We start from the raw sequence: 18,894 nt of genomic DNA on the forward strand, positions 1-18,894 counted from the left end.
CCCCATCCTTCCCCTCCGAGACCCCGGCCAGAGCTACCTGCTCCCTGACTTCGGGCCCTGCGGGCCCCGCCCGCTCCTCCAGTAGCTGCCTCCCGGGCGGCGCTCGCCGGCGCGAGGGCAGGGGCTGGGGCAGCTCCGCTGCCCGCTGAGCCCCATCCTCCCGGCGGGCGGCCGGTGGCGGCGGCGGCAGCTGCGGTCGGTCGCGGCAGCGGCTCCGCTTCATATCTGCGGCTGGGCCCTGGGCGTCAGCGCAGCGACTGTCTCGGCCCCGCACGGCCCCGGGCCGCGGCGCTACCGCGCCAACCACCGCCCGCGGCCACCATGGCCCGGCGGGCGCCCGAAGCCACCGACCCCAGCCAGCAGCTCCTCTGCGCTTTCTGGGGCCTCAAGAGCCTCGGCCTCCGCGGCGCTCCTTACGGGGGCGGCAGCATCGCCGCAGCGTCGTCTTCTGCCACCCGGTACACGCTCGGCCGGCCACCGGCCGCCGCCGCCTCCACCGCCGCAGCCAGCTGCACAGCCAGCCACCAACCGCTTGCCTGTAGCCCGGCCCCGCCCCTCCCTTCCCCTCGCGCGCGCGCACCGGGAGCCCGCCCGCCACCGCTGGCCGCGCGCCGCCTCCCGCGCACGCGCCAGCGAACGGTCGCGAGAGACCGCCCTTGGCCCCACAGCGTGGTGGGGGTGGGAGGGGGCGGAGAGAGGAAGGGGGCGGGGCCCCGACGCGCCCGCTGCGGTCGTGGAAGCTCCTTGATTCGTTCATTCATTCATCCATTCATGAAATTGTGTGTCTGGCCAAGCTAAGTGGTAGGGATCCAAAACTGAATTACAACTGATCAGCATCCTCAAGGAAGTAGATGGAGAGGGACCAGGAGCAGCAAGGAGACGAAATAGACAACCAGTAAACAGACTACTAATGCCTGCCTTTTTGTTGAGCACCTTCCAACCAACCGTCAACTGATCTTCACATTCACACATTGAAGGCAGGTCTGCTCATTCTTCTGTTACAGATAAGAAGACCGACGGGAAGTAATATGCACCAGGTCACTGAGCAAACTAGACAGGACTCAAATTCTGTCTTTTCTGCCCCTTTCCACTGTTTCCTGTTGCTCCCAGAAAGTAAGACAGGGTGTGGAAAGTCCTATAAAAGAGGAAGAAGTGATGGATTCCTTAAAGTGGAAGGCGAAGACAAAAAGACATCCCCATGATTCCCCACTGACAATGAAGTCATCATGTTATAGCCCGGTCCAGCCTGGCCACAGCGGTGGGCAGCTCAGCCTGCCTCTTTCAGTGACTCATCTGCTCAGCAACGTGGCTGTAGCTCAGCCCTGTCTGGCCTCCTCCTTCTGGCTTTAGCTGGTCTGCCAAAGCACCATATTTTTCCTCTTTTGTCTTGACTGGAGTTCTTTCACAGAAGCCTTTACTGAAGGGTTCACCCATTTTTGCTTGGCCTCCGCCCTAAACGCTTTCTGAGAGGTAATAATAGCTAACATTATAGCATAACTACTGGATACCAGACACTGTGCATTCAATTCACACATATGCAAACAAGAGGTAAGTTGTATTATTTCCAGTTTACAGTTGAGGTTCAAGTTACATAACATGCTCAATATGACACAGCTAGTAAGTGCAGAGCCAGGATTCAAACCAAGGTCTGTCAGATACCAGAGCCTACACACACAACCAGTGTACTCTACAGCCAATCATCAGTCTGCTCCTGTATTCCCTGTTTTAGTTCCTCACCACCATCCATCCAGTTGCCTCAACCAGAAACCTGGAAGTCATCCTAGACTCCTTCCTTCCCCTCCTGCCCCCACACCCAATTAATGAACAAGTCCTGCTGCTTCTATAAATTTACCATCTCTCCAATCTGTCTCCTTTTTCCATCCCACTGGTACTACCTCAGCTCAAGTCTTATCTTCTCTCACCTACTTGTCTGGGAAATCTTTCTAAATCATTCACCTACAACCAGTCCCTTTCTCTTCAAACCCATCCTCCAAAAAGCCTTTACAAGAACCTTCATATAACATGTGACTCCCTTACTTAAAACAATTAAATAGATTTCCGTGACCCTCAGGATGAGGTCTACTAAATTTACTATGATTGGCAAGGCCATCTGAAATCTGGTCTCTGTCTACCTCACCTTCTCCTATTAATCCCTGCTATGCCAATTATTTATAGTTATGCCAGCTGTTTATAGTCCCCTGCATGTACAGGGTCTGACACATTATTGTTTACAAACAACAGAAACAAACTGATTATCCTAAGCCTAAGGGGGAATTATTAGAAGGCTATACAGAGGGGCTCACAGAACAGAACAGAGATTGGAAAATCAGGCTTATGAAACTGGCAGGAAACAAGGAGTCTCTCCAGAGTACACACTAGGGACAATTTCAGGACAGTGCTGTCACCACCACTCTCACACCACCACCAGACAATGTGCTATGCTGCTGCCACATACCTGTGCAAAGGGATTCTAACCTTCTCTCCTCTCTAATTGCATCACCATTCCAGATTCACAGTCTCTGGCAAGAGAATCCACTGACTCAGCCTTGGCAACTTAGGGACCAGAACTCCATTTCAACCTCTTGACTTCCACTATAGGGACTAGGAAAGTCAGTGTGGCAAATAGGCTCTAAGGTTGCCCTCATGATCCACCTCCTCGCCAGTGTTTATGCCTTTGTGTGATCTCCTCCTATTGAGGTGAGTGGGACCTGTGACTTGCTTCTAAACAGCAAAAATGATGTGGTATCACTTCCATGATTACATTACATTATGTAAGACTCTGTCTTGCTAACAGACTCACTCTCATTCTCATTCTCCTAATGGCCTTGAAGAACCAAGCTACCATGTTCTGAACTGCCTGTAGAAAGGATCAAGTGGCAGGAAATTGCAGGCAACCTCTAGAAGCTATGGGCAGCCTCTGGCCCAAGAGCCAGCCAAAAAACAAACACAAAAAGCTCAGTCCTACAACCACAAGAAAAAAAATGTTTTCTTGTAGTATAATTGCTTTACAATGTTGTGTTAGTTTCTGCTGTACAATGAAGTGAATCAGCTATATGTATACATATAGCTGTATACATATTGTATACATATTGTATATACATATTTGTATATGTATACATATACAAATATGTATACATATTTCCACCCCCTCTTGGACCTCCCTCCCTCCCCCACATCCCACCCATCTAGGTCATCACAGAGCACCAAGCTGAGCTCCCTGTGCTATACAGCAGGTTCCCACTAGCTAGCTATTTTACACATGGTAGTGTATATACGTCAATCCTAATCTCCCAATTCGTCCCACCCTCCCTTTCCCCTCTCTGTGTCCACATGTACATTCTCTACATCTGCATCTCTATTCCTGCCACACAAATAGGTTCATCTGTACCATTTTTCTAGATTCCACATATATGTGCTAATATACAATATTTGTTTTTCTCTTTCTGACTTAACTTCACTCTGTATGACAGACTCTAGGCCCATCCACCTCACTACAAATAACTCAATTTCGTTCCTTTTTATGGCTGAGTAATATTCCATTGTATATATGTACCACATCTTCTTTTTCCATTCATCTGTCAATGGACATTTAGGTTGTTTCCATGTCCTGGCTACTGTAAATAGTGCTGCAATGAACATTGGGGTTACATGTGTCTTTTTGAATGGTTTTCTCAGGGTATATGCCCAGTAGTGGGATTGCTGGGTCATATGATAGTTCTATCTTTAGTTTTTTAATGATCGTCCACACTGTTCTCCATAGTGGCTGTATCAATTTACATTCCCACAGTGCAAGAGGGCTCCCTTTTCTCCACACCCCCTCCAACATTTATTGTTTGTAGATTTTTTGACGATGGCCATTCTGACCGGTGTGAGGTGATACCTCATTGTGGTTTTGACTTGCATTTCTCTAATAACTAGTGATGTTGAGCATCTTTTCATGTGCCTCTTGGCCATCTGTATGTCTTCTTTGGAGAAATGTCTATTTAGGTCTTCCACCCATTTTTTGATTGTGTTGTTTGTTTTTTTGATATTGAGCTCCATGAGCTGTTTGTATATTTTGGAGATTAATCCTTTGTCCATTGCTTCATTTGCAAATATTTTCTCCCATTCTGAGGGTTGTCTTTACGTCTTGTGTCGGGTTTCCTTTGCTGTGCAAAAGCTTTTAAGTTTCATTAGGTCCCATTTGTTTATTTTTGTTTTTATTTCCATTTCTCTAGGAGGTGGGTCAAAAAGGATCTTGCTGTGATTTATGTCATAGAGTGTTCTGCCTATGTTTTCCTCTAAGAGTTTGATAGTTTCTGGCCTCACATTTAGGTTTTTAATCTATTTTGAGCTTATTTTTGTGTGTGGTGTTAGGGAGTGTTCTGATCTCATACTTTTACATGTACCTGTCCAGTTTTCACTTATTGAAGAGGCTGTCTTTTCTCCACTGTATATTCTTGCCTCCTTTATCAAAGATAAGGTGACCGTATGTGTGTGACTTTATCTCTGGGCTTTCTATCCTGTTCCATTGATTTATATTTCTGTTTTTGTGCCAGTACCATACTGTCTTGATTACTGTAGCTTTGTAGTATAGTGTGAAGTCGGGGAGCCTGATTCCTCCAGCTCCGTTTTTCGTTCTCAAGATTGCTTTGGCTATTCGGGGTCTTTTGTGTTTCCATACAAATTGTGAAATTTTTTGTTCTAGTTCTGTGAAAAATGCCAGTGGTAGTTTCATAGGGATTGCATTGAATCTGTAGATTGCTTTGGGTAGTATAGTCATTTTCACAATATTGCTTCTTCCAATCCAAGAACATGGTATATCTCTCCATCTGTTTGTATCATCTTTGATTTCTTTTGTCTGTGCTTTATAGTTTTCTGAGTACAGGTCTTTTGCCTCCTTAGGCAGGTTTATTCTTAGATATTCTTTTTGTTGTGATGGTAAGTGGGATTGTTTCCTTAATTTCTCTTTCTTTTTTTTTCTTTTTTTTTTTTTGCGGTATGCGGGCTTCTCACTGTTGTGGCCTCTCCCGTTGCGGAGCACAGGCTCCGGACGCGCAGGCTCAGCAGCCATGGCTCACGGGCCCAGCCGCTCCGCGGTATGTGGGATCTTCCTGGACCAGGGTACGAACCCGTGTCCCCTGCATCGGCAGGCAGACTCTCAACCACTGCACCACCAGGGAAGCCCCTTAATTTCTCTTTCTGATTTTTCGTTAGTGTATAGGAATTCAAGAGACTTCTCTGCATTAATTTTGTATCCTGCAACTTTACCAAATTCATTGATTAGCTCTCGTAGTTTTCTGGTGGCATCTTTAGTATTGTCTATGTATAGTATCATATCATCTGCAAACAGTGACAGTTTTACTTCTTTTCCAGTTTGTATTCCTTTTGTTTCTTTTTCTTCTCTGACTGCCATGGCTATGACTTCCAAAACTATGTTGAATAATAGTGGCAAGAGTGGACATCCTTGGCTTGTTCCTGATCTTAGAGGAAATGCTTTCAGTTTTTCACCATTGAGAATGAAGTTTGCTGTGGGTTTGTCGTATGTTGCCTTTATTATGTTGAGGAAATTTCCCTCTATGCCTACTTTCTACAGGCTTTTTATCATAAATGGGTGTTGAATTTTGTCAAAAGCTTTTTCTGCATCTGTTGAGATGATCATATGGTTTTTATTATTTAATTTGTTAATATGGTGTATCACACTGATTGATTTGCATATATTGAAGAATCCTTGCATCCCTGGGATAAATCCCACTTGATCATGGTGTATGATCCTTTTAATGTGTTGTTGGATTCTGTTTGCTAGAATTTTGTTGAGGATTTTTGTGTCTGTGTTCATCAGTGATATTGGTCTGTATTTCTTTTTTTGTGGTATCTTTGTCTGGTTTTGGTATCAGGGTGATGGTGGACTTATAGGACGAGTTTGGGAGTGTTCCTCCCTCTGCAACACCTGAGTGAGCTTGGAAACAAACCTCTCCAGTTGAATATCCAGATGAGAACATAGCCCAGCTATATCTGGACTTCGGATCCACAGAAATTGTGAGATAAATGCGTATTATTTTAAGCTGATAAGTTTATGGTAAGTTATTACACAGGAATAGAAAACTAATACATGCAGATACTCACTTTCTCAGGCCAGAGGTGGCCATGTGACACAATCTGGCCTGAATCCCCTCTTGCTCCTATCTTCCCTAGGTTAATAAATGACAAGCCAAATTTTTTTGTTGCTCAGGCCAAAACCTCAGAATGATAGTTGAATCTTTTCCTTCTCACACACTTCACATCCATTCCACTAGCAAATTCTATGCAAATTAAGAGAATTTTACAATTATCTGGAGAGAGGTGATGATGACATGTAGAAAGAAAGCGATCGTCATAATGAAAGAAAGTGAATGAATTTTAGAGAGACTCAGAAAGCAGAAACAATAGGAACTGTTGACTCATTTGGGTAGAGAGAAAGAGAGAAGATTTGAGAATGATTTCCGGGTTTCTGTCTTGGACAACTGATATAGGGAACAGTGAAGAAGAAGCGTGAAGGAGATTATGATTAATTGTTCAGTTGTGTGCTCTTTTTTTTTTCTCTCTTAAGTACCAGTGACATACCCAAGTGAAGATGTAGGGTGAGCTATTGATTAAATTGGTTTAGAATTCAGAACTGAGGGCTACCAGTATTTAGATGTATGACAAATATAAACTGTTCAATAATCTTGGGGTTATACATGTTATGACATCTCTTTTCTCTTTTCTAGTTAGTCACTCAGGCCCCTCATGTCATATTATCAGGAAGTCTAGTATCTCCTCCTTAATTATCTAAGAACTCCAATGTTCCTATATATTCTAAAAGGTAAGTATGGTAGTTATCTATTGTTACATAACAAACCATCTCAAAATTTGTGAATTAAAACAACAAGCATTTATTTATCTGACAATTCTGTGGGTCAACTGGTTGGTTCTTATGGCCTGGGCCAGTTTACCTGATCACTTCTTAGTCTGCAAATGCATCTGCAGTTAGCTGAGGATTGACTGGTGGCTAGATAATCTAGAATGGTCTTTCTCAGAGATCTGACAGTTTTCAGGCTGTTGGCCATAGCAATGGGGCCAAAAAAGTCACATATCTCTCATCATCCAGCAGGCTAGCTTGAATTTCTTCACATGGCAGCAGTATAGGGGTCCCAAGAATAGAAAAAAAAAGCCTCAGTGTGAAAGCACTTTTCAAGTCTTTCTTGGTGTCACATTGGCAATTGTGCCATTGCCAAAGCAAGTCATAAATCACACAGCAAGTCATTGCCAAAGCAAGCCAATGTGGGAAGGAACTAAAGTTACATGGCAACGGGTAATAGATTCAAAGAGGGGAAGAATGTGTAGCTATCTTTGAAATCTACTCCAGGAAGATCAGTACAATTTCCACAGTCAAGTCCAGCTAGAATTAAATTAGTCCATGAGCATCATTGCATCCTGGGATGCAATGTTTGAAGTGAATGTCTGTGTCCCCCCAAAATTCATATGTTGAAGCCCTAACTTCCAATGTGGCTATATTTGGAGATGGGGCCACTAAGGAAGTAATTAAGGTTAAATGAAGTCATAAGGGGGCCTGGATCCAATAGGATTATTATCCTTGTAAGAAGAGACACTAGGGGGTGTTTGCTCTCCCCCACCCCAGGCACATATGCAGAATAGGACATGTGACTATCTAGCAAAGAGGTGGCTACCTACAAGCCAAGAAGAGAGCTCTCACCAGAAACCCAAGCATCTAGAATCTTGATCTTGGACTTTTAGCCTCCAAAACTGTGAGAAAATAAATTTCTGTTGTTTAAACCACCCAGTCTAGATTTTTGTTGTTGTTGTTGTTGTTTTGGCTGCGCCTTGGCGGCTTGCAGGATCCTAATTTTCCCACCAGGGATCCAACCCGGACCCACGGCAGTGAAAGTGCCAAGTCCTAACCACTGGACCACCAGGGAATTCCCGTACGGTATTTTGTTATAGCAGCCCAAGCAGACTAATACAGACCACATAACAAGGTCCTCCCAATCCAGCAAAGGTTTTTTGAGATAGGACAATCCCATTCCCTTGGTACCCAGCTCAGCCAAATATGCCCAGGCCACAGTTCCCACAATTGAAGCTCTTAGTCCTGTATGTTTTCCATTTCCATACACAGCACAGTGAATTCCCAGGGAAACAAGCAGTCCCAGGACAAGTTCCCCAAGGAGCCCACATCCTAGAGATCTGCAGTTCTTCCTCTTAAACAGTCAAAAGAGAGTCTAATTTTGTCTCCTTTCCCTAGGCAATGATTGCTTGCTAATCCTCCTAAGGGAGGATACTCTTAGTGTTTCTAGGGGGCCAAGGAATCATTACATACCCTCTTGGAAAAGCCTGCTTTCAGTGATACTAACATTCTCTACTCTTCTATGAAAGATTCCTTAGGTGATTCGAAGGGGCCCACATTACTCTTCTAAGAGTTAGCTTCAAGGATTCCTTATTACAGTTATGGTAAAAACAGATCCTTGTTCCCCAATATCCATTCTTCCCTTTTCATATTATTGGACACATGCCACCTAGAATAAAGCAAAATTTCCAGCCTTCTTTGTAGCTAAATATAACCATGTAACTAAGCTCTGACCATGAGCTGTGAGCTTGAGTGATGAGAGCAACTTTTGAAGTATGCTCTAAAAGGGAAAAGCCATGTCTTTCCTTTGTTCTACCTGTTGCTTGTAAAGTGGTCATGGTAGTAATCTACCTTGGACCACAGGCATGAGAAAACATCTAAAGGATGGCAATGCAACAATGTAGAAAGTGCCAAGATAAACTCATGGAGCAGAGCTGCCATCCTTGCCCTCTCTAGTATTATGTGAGAGAGAAATATACCTCTGTCTTAAGTTACTGTAATTTTGGGTGTCTGTTACATGTAACTAAACCTCCATCATTATCACTTAATATGATGATTTTTAGTACCTGTTTTGCAGAGCTGATGGATCCAAATGTAACCTTGGGCAGGGCACCAGCTACAGATGGAAACTGAAGCCTTATTAAATACATTAGGATACACTTGGCAATAAAGGAAAAAGGACTCTCAGGGAAATTCAGGACTAAAAATACAGCTGTCCTCAAGGAATTTGGAACTGGAAGCATCTCTAGGACCCTCAGCAGGAGTGTAGGGCATTTTACTCTATTCTCTTGTCATTACCATGACTAAGTTTCTCTCTTGGTCCCTCATGTGTCTTTTTGTGTTTCCTCCTAGAACTAACCAGCTTATTTACCCTCTGTTCTGTATTATTGCTTTATATCATCACTTCTATCTACCAATATTTTCTACTTAGGCAAAATTTTGTCTTGGTCACTGCCTCTTCTGTACTAACTGGCTTCTTTATGCAACTTTTAAAACTTGCTTGCTTCAAATGTCTGATTCATTCCCTACTTTCTAATTCATTTGCCTAAAGATGAGAAGCTAATTGACCAAACTTTACCTGTCAAGTACTTTAATAGCTGCTGGATAACCTACACATTAGTTAGGGGTACCTCCCTGGTCTAATCAGCAATGTCTAGGAACTGGGAAGATGGCGTCATGTGGTACAGAATATGATTGCATAGGATTATCCCTTGACAGAGGTATGGGAGAGATGATTTTCCATAAAGGGGGATGGTGGACTTCTCTGGAACTATGAGTACCATGTCTTAGATATATTGAAGAGGAATAAAAGTGGAGACCAGAAACCCCTTAGGAGTCTTTACAAAGGAATAGGTAACAGGTACTTGTCAGAGTTTTATAGTAGTAGGGTTAGAGAGAAAGGGAGAGACTGAAGAAATATTAAAGCTGTACAATTACAGGGCTTGATGAATAGCCAGATAGGAAAAATGGGCAAATAGGATGAATCAGGGATAATCTTCAGGATTATGGTTTAAATAACCAGGCGGATGATGGTGTCTTTCACTGACCTAGAGAATACTGAAGGAAGAACAAGTTTCATAATTTCATTTACTCATTTATTCACAAACTAAACAAGTATTTGTTTAAACTTCCATGGAAGAGAAATATTAAACAAATGCATTCAGAAGAAGAACAAATGTACTCAAAGAAGTACAGTTTGGGGACATGTTGATTTTGTGGTGCCTATGAGATAAACAAGATGGATGTATGGGTCTAAATTTCAGGGAATGCTCTCAGTATATATATATACACGCACACACACATATACATACATATACAGAATGAAAATTATGAACAGGCATATGCTCACAACTTTCTCTCCTGCCCCTGAGTCTTCCCCTGGCCAAGAGAGTTCTATAGATGCCAGACTGCTTCTTTGGGCTTGGGGATGCAGGACGAGGAGAATCATAAATAAGAAGAATAATTAAAGGGAAAAAAGAAGTCGAACTTAGTTCAAGAAGCTGAGATTGCTCTACACGGGAAGGAGCTGTAAGAGGGGAGGAAAGGGAGGAAGGTAGAAGATACAGGTAGGGAAGAAGAGAGAAGAAAAGAAAGCTGTGTGGGTAGGTGGGAGTAGTTGTTCTGTGGTGTGTAAGGGAAGTAGGTAAGAGAGGAAGAGGAGCTGTAAACAGTATTGTTACAAATCCTCTTCTCAGTTTCCACGCAATGCCTGTAAAGGACTTGTGTCATTTTGAAGTTACTTCTGGCTGTTGAACTGTGAACTTCTCTAAATATGATTCCATGCAAAGAGTAAGCCATGTTGCCCTCCCTCATTCACGAAGGGTTACTTAAAAATTTGGGAGCACATAGATGGAAATTGAAGTTGTGGAGATATATATATATATATATATACACTCAGAGTATATGACTTAAGTAAAAGATTAAAAGAGTCTAGGGGGCTTCCCTGGTGGCGCAGTGGTTGGGAGTCCGCCTGCCGATACAGGGGACGCGGGTTCGTGCCCCGGTTCGGGAGGATGCCACATGCCGCGGAGCGGCTGGGACCGTGGGCATGGCCGCTGAGCCTGCGCGTCTGGAGCCTGTGCTCCGCAATGGGAGAGACCACAACAGTGAGAGGCCTGCGTACCAAAAAAAAAAAAAAAAAAAAAAAAGAGTCTAGGATGGAGCCAAATATTTAAGGTACAGGGAGTGGATGAAAAGTTGGTTAAAGAAAAGTGAGGAAGCCTACAGCTTTTAAAAGCATCTTAAACTCCATCATTGCAAACATATGGCAGCTTCAGACTAAAATAACTGTGAGGGGGACTTCCCTGGCAGTCCAGAGGTTAAGACTCTGTGCTTCCGCTGCAGGGGGCAAGGGTTCCATCCCTGGTCAGGGAGCTAAGATCCCGTATGCCCACGCGGCCTGGCAAAACAAAAACACAAAACAAGCATAAAAACTATGAGCATTAAAAATTCAGAGCACAATAAAAATATTATATTATAATCTGTGGCAACATGAAATTATATATATATAATAGATGATGGGAAATAGAGAGGTAAAGAAATTGGATTTCCTCATCTTTTACTATTGAGAGAGCAAAACATATTGTTTAAAGTTAATAAATAAGGGCTTCCCTCGTAGCCCAGTGGTTAAGAATCCACCTGCCAATGCAGCGGACACGGGTTCGAGCCCTGATCTGGGAAGATCCCACATGCCATGGAGCAACTAAGCCCATGCGCCACAACTACTGAGCCTGTGCTCTAGAGCCCATGTGCCACAACTACTGAGCCCACGTGCCACAACTACTGAAGCCCGCATGCCTAGAGCCCACGTTCCTCAACAAGAGAAGCCCACACACCGCAAGGAAGAGTAGGCCCCGCTGGCTGCAACTAGAGAAAGCCCGCATGCAGCAATGAAGACCCAATGCAGCCAAAAATAAATAAATAAATAGAAGAGAAAAAAAAAAGACCCAATAAAGCTAATAAATAATAGAGAAAAACTTATTTGAAGATTCTTTAAAGGTATATAGGTAATCATCAGAAGAATTTTTAAAATAATGTTTGTCATTAAAATTACATGTTAAAGGGGAAGGTAAGGTAAGGAAGTGAGAAGTGGAAGTATAGTAATTTTGTCATTGCTGAGAGCAGAGAGTTAATAGGTAAAGTCTCAAGAAATATTAGGAAATGTTACAGTTATAAAGGTAACCACTGGAAGAACCAAAAATTAACTACAAACTTCCAAGTTAGCAGAAGGTACATGCACAAAATAAAACAAAGCAAATATAAATCATATAGTAAACATTTTTTTAAAGGTAATCATCTTAAAAAAAAATTCTTGACTCTTCAGAGCAGAAATAAATTTAGAGATCATCTGGAGCAGAGCTACGCCAAGTGTGGTCCTTGGACCTGAGCCAGCTGGCAAACTGCTATTGGTCTATCAAGCAATTAAGTAAAGAAACTGAGAGTAAGCTCTTAAAAAACATTTATAGCAATTTGGCAGAGTCATTTTATGTCTGTGAATCTAATAATAAAAAATTTTATATGTCTGTGTTATTTCATTTTTTCTAGCTTTTTTACTGTATTTTACAAAAATATCAGTCTAGGCAATAAAAAAATGTTTTTTAATCTCAGTTGAGAAGCACTGCTCTAGAGTAGCAGCAACAGCAACATCACCTGGGAACTTTTAGAAATGCAAATTTATTGAGTTTCTCTTATTTTAGGTATTGTGCTGGGTCGGACTCTCTGAAGAAATCACATTTAAGCTAATCTGATGGATGAGTAGACATTAGTCAGGTGAATATCTCCAGAGCTCACGTTCTGTATATTTTACTGTGTTACCTACATTTATTTCTGAATTCATTCATTCAACAAATATTCAGAGTTCCTACACATGTCAGGACTTATTTCTGTTGAGCAAACTGAGATGAACATGATCCTTGGCCCCAGAGAATTTATAGTTGAAGGGAAGATTTCAACTTTTATAGGAGTTTAAGTCTATGTCTTGAATTTCTATTAATTTCTACTTTCTATTCTTCAATTCGTAACCCAGTACCAGACAGTTTTGACAACTGTTGCACTATACAATTTTTAAAGTTAGGTACAGCTCTCTATCCAACAGTAGTGTCACTTTGTCTCTCTCTAGTTTTTTTTGTTGTTGTTGTGTGTGTGTTTGTTTTATTTTGGTTTGGTTTTTGGTTTTTGGCCATGCCAAATGTAGTCAAAGGTGTTGATCATTTCCTTTATGATGTTTTTGGGTTTTGGCCGTGTAGTGCGGCATGTGGGATCTTAGTTCCCGGACAGGGATCAAACCCATGCCCCCTGCATTGGAAGCGCGGAGTCTTAACCACTGGACTGCCAGGGTAGTCCATAGCTCTAGTTTTCTAAACATTTTACTAGAGCAGTCAGCAATTCTTGACACGGTTGACTCTCTCTTCCATGAAAAGTTACTTTCTTCTCGTGGCTTTAACATTCTGGGTTCGCCTCCTACCTCTCTGATCATTCCTTCTCGGTCTCTTTATGATGTCTCCTCCTCTACCTGACTTAACTGTTGGCATTCTTCACAGGTTGGCCTTGGATCTTCTACTCTGCTTACTCAAAACATTTTCTTTAGGTAATCTTATAAATTCCTGTGACAAAATGCCATCTATAATGCTGTTGACTTTCAAATTTATAACTTTAGCTCAGATTTATTTTCTGAGCTCTTCACTACTTGACATATTCACTTTGTCTCTCAGGCATATTTAACAAACATGTCCTTAATGATCTTTTCTCCCTTCTTATTCAGCTTGAATTTCACGGTCATTCATATTCACTAGCTCACATATACCATTCACTCTTTTGTCCCTCTTTCATTTTGGTATACTCATTTGGCAAAACCGAAACCCTGATTAAATCCACCCTGTGCCTCTGCCTTGCATGTACTGTTGCAGCTGAACAGAGCTGGAGAAAATATGAGACCATGAGGTAAAGTCATAACCATAAATTTCAAGTGGGCCTTATTGTTGCCCAACAATCACACCATATGTCCCTAGTCCATTCACTCTCCCTTCTCCTAGATGATGATTTCATAACTTCCTAAGAAACCCCAGTACATTCTCTCCCATCCTCACGCTCAGGTAACAGACTTGCTTTCTACTTCAGGAAACAGTTTCCACAAAATTCCACCATCACATCTCACCTGCCAGCATCTGCACTCACATATTTTGTTTTTCTTTCTGTTGTTAGAGATGAACTATCCATGTCCCTATCTAAAGTCAATCCCTCCGCTTGTACAGTAATTCCATTTTCTGCCATTTATTCAAGAATATCACTCCAGAAATGCTGCCGCCTCTGTCTTATATCATAAATTTCCCTCTCTTTCCTGGATCATTCCATCAGATTACTTAAAGTTTCTCTTTTCTTCACTTCTGCCACCAGCTACTCCTAATAATTTTTGCTCCTCTGTGTAGCAAAATTTCTAAGAATATTTGTCTCTATATGCTCTCTCCAGTCTCCCCTCCATCTTATTTTTAAGTCCTTTTTTTTTTGGCTGCTCTTCACAGTAGGTGGGATCTTAGTTCCCCCACCAGGGATCAAACCTATGCCCCCTGCATTGGAAGAACAGAGTCTTAACCACTTGACCACCAGGGAAGTCCCTAAGTCTTTTTATTATAAAATTATAAAAATTTATGTTATAAAAATTGCAAACATACACAAAAATTTAGAGAATAATATAATGAATCCCCATGTAACCAATCAAAATATTCTACAACTATGAACATTTGCCATATTTGCTTCCTCTTATCTTTTTAATTTCTTTTTGTTGCTGTAGTATTTTAGAGCAAATCCCTGATAGTATGTCATTTCAATTCTAAATACTCATATGTACTTTTTAAAAAAAGGACAATTTCTTTAACCACAATATCATTATCACTTCTTACAAAATTAACAATATTCCTTAAAATTACCTGATATCTGGTCCACATCGAAATTTTTCAAATTGTCTCCAAAATGCCTTTATGTAGTTGGATTATCTACTCTCTCTTAAATACACTCCAATTAAGCTTCCTCCTAACACCACTCTACCAAAACTTCATTGGTCAATAATATCAATATTTACCATGTTGTTTAACCCATTGATCAATTCTCATATTATTTGATATCTTAGTTGCATTTTATATATTTGCTCACTTCCTACTTGTTTTGTTTGTAGAGAAAATCATATAATGAACCCCCATGTACCACTACCACCCAGTTTGTATAATTATCAACATTTTACCATTCTTGTTTTGTTTATACTCCACACCTTTTTCTTTTCCCTGGAGAATTTAAAGGAAACCCCAGACAGCTTGTAATTTCAATACATATTTCTACAGGTAAGGACTTTTAAAGCATAACCATACTCATATTATCACGCCTAACAAAATGAATCATAATTTCTTAATATCATCTAATATCCAGTCTGTGTTCAATTTCCCCCTTTTGTCACAAAAATTTCTTTTTGCATTCATTTTGAAAATTCTTCCCAAGCAACATCCATTTGTTGATTTGGTTGATATGACTCCTAAGTCTCATTTAACCTAAAACAGTTGCCCCTCCCTCCTTTTTATGCCATTTTTTGCTGAAGAAACTAGGTGGTTTTTCCTATAGAATTTCCCACATTCTGCCTTTAGCTGATTGGATCCTTGTGGTGTCATTCTTATATTCCCCGATCCCTAGTGTTCCCTAGTGTTTCCCTGTAAATTGGTAGTTATATCTGGAGGCTTGATGAGATTCAGGTTCATTTTTCTTGGCAAGAATACTTCACAGTGGTGCTGTGTATTATCATTACATCATATCAGAAGGCACATAATAAGCTGTGGTTCCATTTTCAGTGATGATAATAAGATTGATGAGTAGGTTCAGATACTGTGAATTTCATCTATCCATCATAGATTTTCTCATAAACCATTCACCTAATGCTTTAAGCAGACAGTGACAATCACTACTTAAACCTGTTATTTCAATAGGGGATCTAAGTCTAATATTTCATTTCATGGAAAAGCCAAAGTATGTGCCTGATCTTTCTCTTTGTTCACCAATTTTCAAAATAATAACTTTCCATCTCCAAAGAAATCAGCGAGCTTTGGAGGTTTTCTGGAGTTAGTTAAGGGCTCATGGTTTCAATCCATGTTAGTCATTACTCCTAGATGTTCAAAATACCCCATTTTTGGTCAATGGGGGCTACTTTAGTTTGGCTCCTGTGTCTTTTCATCCTTTTGACAAATTCCAGTATTCTTAGGTAGTTTCCTTGCTTTTTGGAAAAGAGAATGTCCTAGGATTATCTTGTGTATTTTCTGCATCAAACCTGGAATGAGCCCATTCCTTCCTTCTTGATATATTTTTTCACCTAATGTGATAAATAGCACTTCTATCTATCTAGTTGCTTGACCCAGAAACCGGGGAGTCATCCTGGATGCCACTGACTCCCATATCCCCTACATGCAGTTAATTGCCAAATCCTCTTGGATCTATCTATAAAGAAAAATCTCAATTTGTCCACTCCTCATCTTTACTGCTACCTCTCTAGTCCAGGTCACTATCATCTTTCATTTGTACAGTCAAAATAAACTTCTAATTATATTACCATTTCTATTTGCCCTTTCCAATCTATTCTTCGTCCAGCACTTGCTTTTTAAAAATTTAAGTCAAGGGACTACGCTTGTGGCACAGTGGTTAAGAATCCACCTGCCAGTGCAGGGGATACGGGTTCGATCCCTGGTCCAAGAAGATCCCACATGCCACAGAGCAACTAGGCCAGCAAGCCACAACTACTGAGCCCGCATGCCACAACTACTGAAGCCCACATGCCTAGAGCCCGTGCTCCGCAACAAGAGAAGCCACTGCAATGAGAAGCCTGTGCACCACAGTGAAGATCAGCCCCCACTTGCCACAACTTGAGAGAGCCCCCACACAGCAACGAAGATCCAAAGCAGCCAAAAATAAATAAATAAAAAATAGGGGCTTCCCTGGTGGCGCAGTGGTTAAGAATCCTCCTGCCAATGCACGGGACACAGGTTCAAGCCCTGGTCCGGTAAGATCCCACATGCCACAGAGCAACTAAGCCCGTGTGCTATAACTACTGAGCCCATGCTCTAGAGCCCGTGCTCCACAGCAAAAGAAGCCACTGCAATGAGAAGCCCGCATCTGCAACGAAGAGTAGCCCCCGCTCACCACAACTAGAGAAAGCCTGCTCGCAGCAACGAAGACCCAATGCAGCCAAAAGTAAATAAATAACTTAAAACAACAAAAAAAATTTGCTAAAAATAATTAATTAATTAATTAATTTTAAAAATTTCATGATGGAGAGACGGCTTAAAGATGGCGGAGGAGTAAGACGCGGAGATCTCCTTCCTCCTCACGGAGACATCAGAAATACATCTACACGTGGAACTTCTCCTATAGAGCGCCCACCGAGCGCTGGCAGAAGACCTCAGACCTCCAAAAGGGCGAGAAACTCCCCACGTATCTGGGTAGGGCAAAAGAAAAAAGAATGAACAGGGACAAAAGAATGGGGACGGGACCTGCGCCAGTGGGAGGGAGCCGTGAAGGAGGAAGGACTCCCACACACTGGAGGCCCCTTCGCGGGCAGAGACTGCGGGCGCCGGAGGGGGAGGCTCCGGAGCCGCGGAGGACAGCTCAGCCACAGGGGTGCGGAAGGCAAAGCGGAGAGATTCCCGCAGAGGATCGGTGCCGACCGGCACTCACCAGCCCGAGAGGCTTGTCTGCTCGCCCGCCGGGGCGGGCGGGGCCGGGAGCTGAGGCTCGGGCTTCAGTCGGATCCCAGGGAAAGGTCTGGAGTTGGCAGAGTGAAGACAGCTTGAAGGGGCCTAGTGCGCCACGGCTGGCCGGGAGGGAGTTCGGGAGAAGTCTGGAGCTGCCGAAGAGGCAGGAGACCTTTTCCTCCCTCTTTGCTGCCTGGGCGCGAGGAGAGGGGATTAAGTGCGCCGCTTAAAGGAGCCCCAGAAGCGGGCGCGGAGCTGCCGAAGAGACAAGAGACTTTTTCTTGCCTCTTTGCTTCCTCGGGTGTGAGGTGAGGGGATTAAGAGCACCGCGTAGAGGAACTCCAGAAACGGGCGCGAGCCGCGGCTGTCGGCACGGACAGTAGAGACGGGTGTCGGACGCTAGGGTTGCTGCTGCCACCACCAAGAGGCCTGTGTGTGGGCGCAGGTCACTCTCCACACCGGCCCTCCCGGGAGCCCGTGCAGTCCGCCACTGCCGGGGTCCCGGGATCCAGGGACAGCTTCCCCGGGAGAACGCACGGCGCGCCTTGGGCCTGTGCAGCGTCACGTCGGCCTCTGCCGCCGCGGACTCGCCCCGCCCCCGTGCCACTCCCTCCCCCCAGCCTGAGTGAGCTGGAGCCCCCGAATCAACTGCTCCTTTAACATCGTCCTGTCTGAGCGAAGGGCAGTCGCCCTCGGACAACCTACACGCAGAGGCGGGACCAAGTCCAAAGCTGAACCCCAGGAGCTGTGCGAACAGAGAGGAGAGGGGGAGGTCTCTCCCAGCAGCCTCAGAAGCGGCGGATTAAAGCTCCACAATCAACTTTAAGTGCCCTGCATCTGTTGAAAACCTGAATAGACAACGAATCATCCCAAGTTGAGGAGGTGGACTTTGGGAGCAAGATATACTATTATTTTCCCCTTTTTTTTCTTTTTGTGAGTGTGTATGTGTGTGCTGCTGTGTGAGATTTTGTCTGTATAGCTTTGCTTTCACCATTTGTCCTAGGGTTAGACCGACCCATTTTTCTGTTTTTTTTTTTTTAAGGAAATTTTTCTTCTTAATAATTATTTTTTATTTTAATAACTATACTTTATACTACTCTGTCTTCTCCCTTTCTTTCTTCCTTTCTTCCTTCCTTTCTTCCTTCCTTCCCTCCTTTCTTCCTTCCTTCCCCCCTTCTTTCCTCCCTTCCTCTCTTCCTTCCTCCCTTTCTTCCTCTGCACCTTCCTTCCTTCCTTTCTTGCTTCCTTCCTTCATTTCTTCCTTCCTTTCTTCCTTCCTTCCCTCCCTCCCTCCTTCCTTCCTTTTCTTTCCTT

General features: G+C 43.1%; 1 protein-coding gene across 19 annotated transcripts in view; it reads right to left on the reverse strand.

Annotated features, from left to right (window-relative positions):
- MAST2 (microtubule associated serine/threonine kinase 2) overlaps nucleotides 1-293 on the reverse strand; it is a 237,250-nt gene extending 236,957 nt beyond the window's left edge. For 10 of the 19 annotated variants that reach the window (XM_067008539.1, XM_067008503.1, XM_067008595.1 and 7 more), the window contains exon 1: nucleotides 35-293. In XM_067008539.1, the coding sequence (XP_066864640.1) occupies nucleotides 35-223 (189 nt within the window). In that variant the 5' untranslated portion in view covers nucleotides 224-293. The remainder of the gene's footprint in view (nucleotides 1-34) is intronic. The other 9 variants (XM_067008606.1, XM_067008577.1, XM_067008582.1 and 6 more) reach the window with 3 other exon arrangements.
- Between the last annotated feature and the right edge of the window lie 18,601 nt (nucleotides 294-18,894).

Source organism: Kogia breviceps, chromosome 1 (genome assembly GCF_026419965.1).
Source record: "Kogia breviceps isolate mKogBre1 chromosome 1, mKogBre1 haplotype 1, whole genome shotgun sequence".
Classification (NCBI taxonomy): Eukaryota; Metazoa; Chordata; class Mammalia; order Artiodactyla; family Physeteridae; genus Kogia; species Kogia breviceps.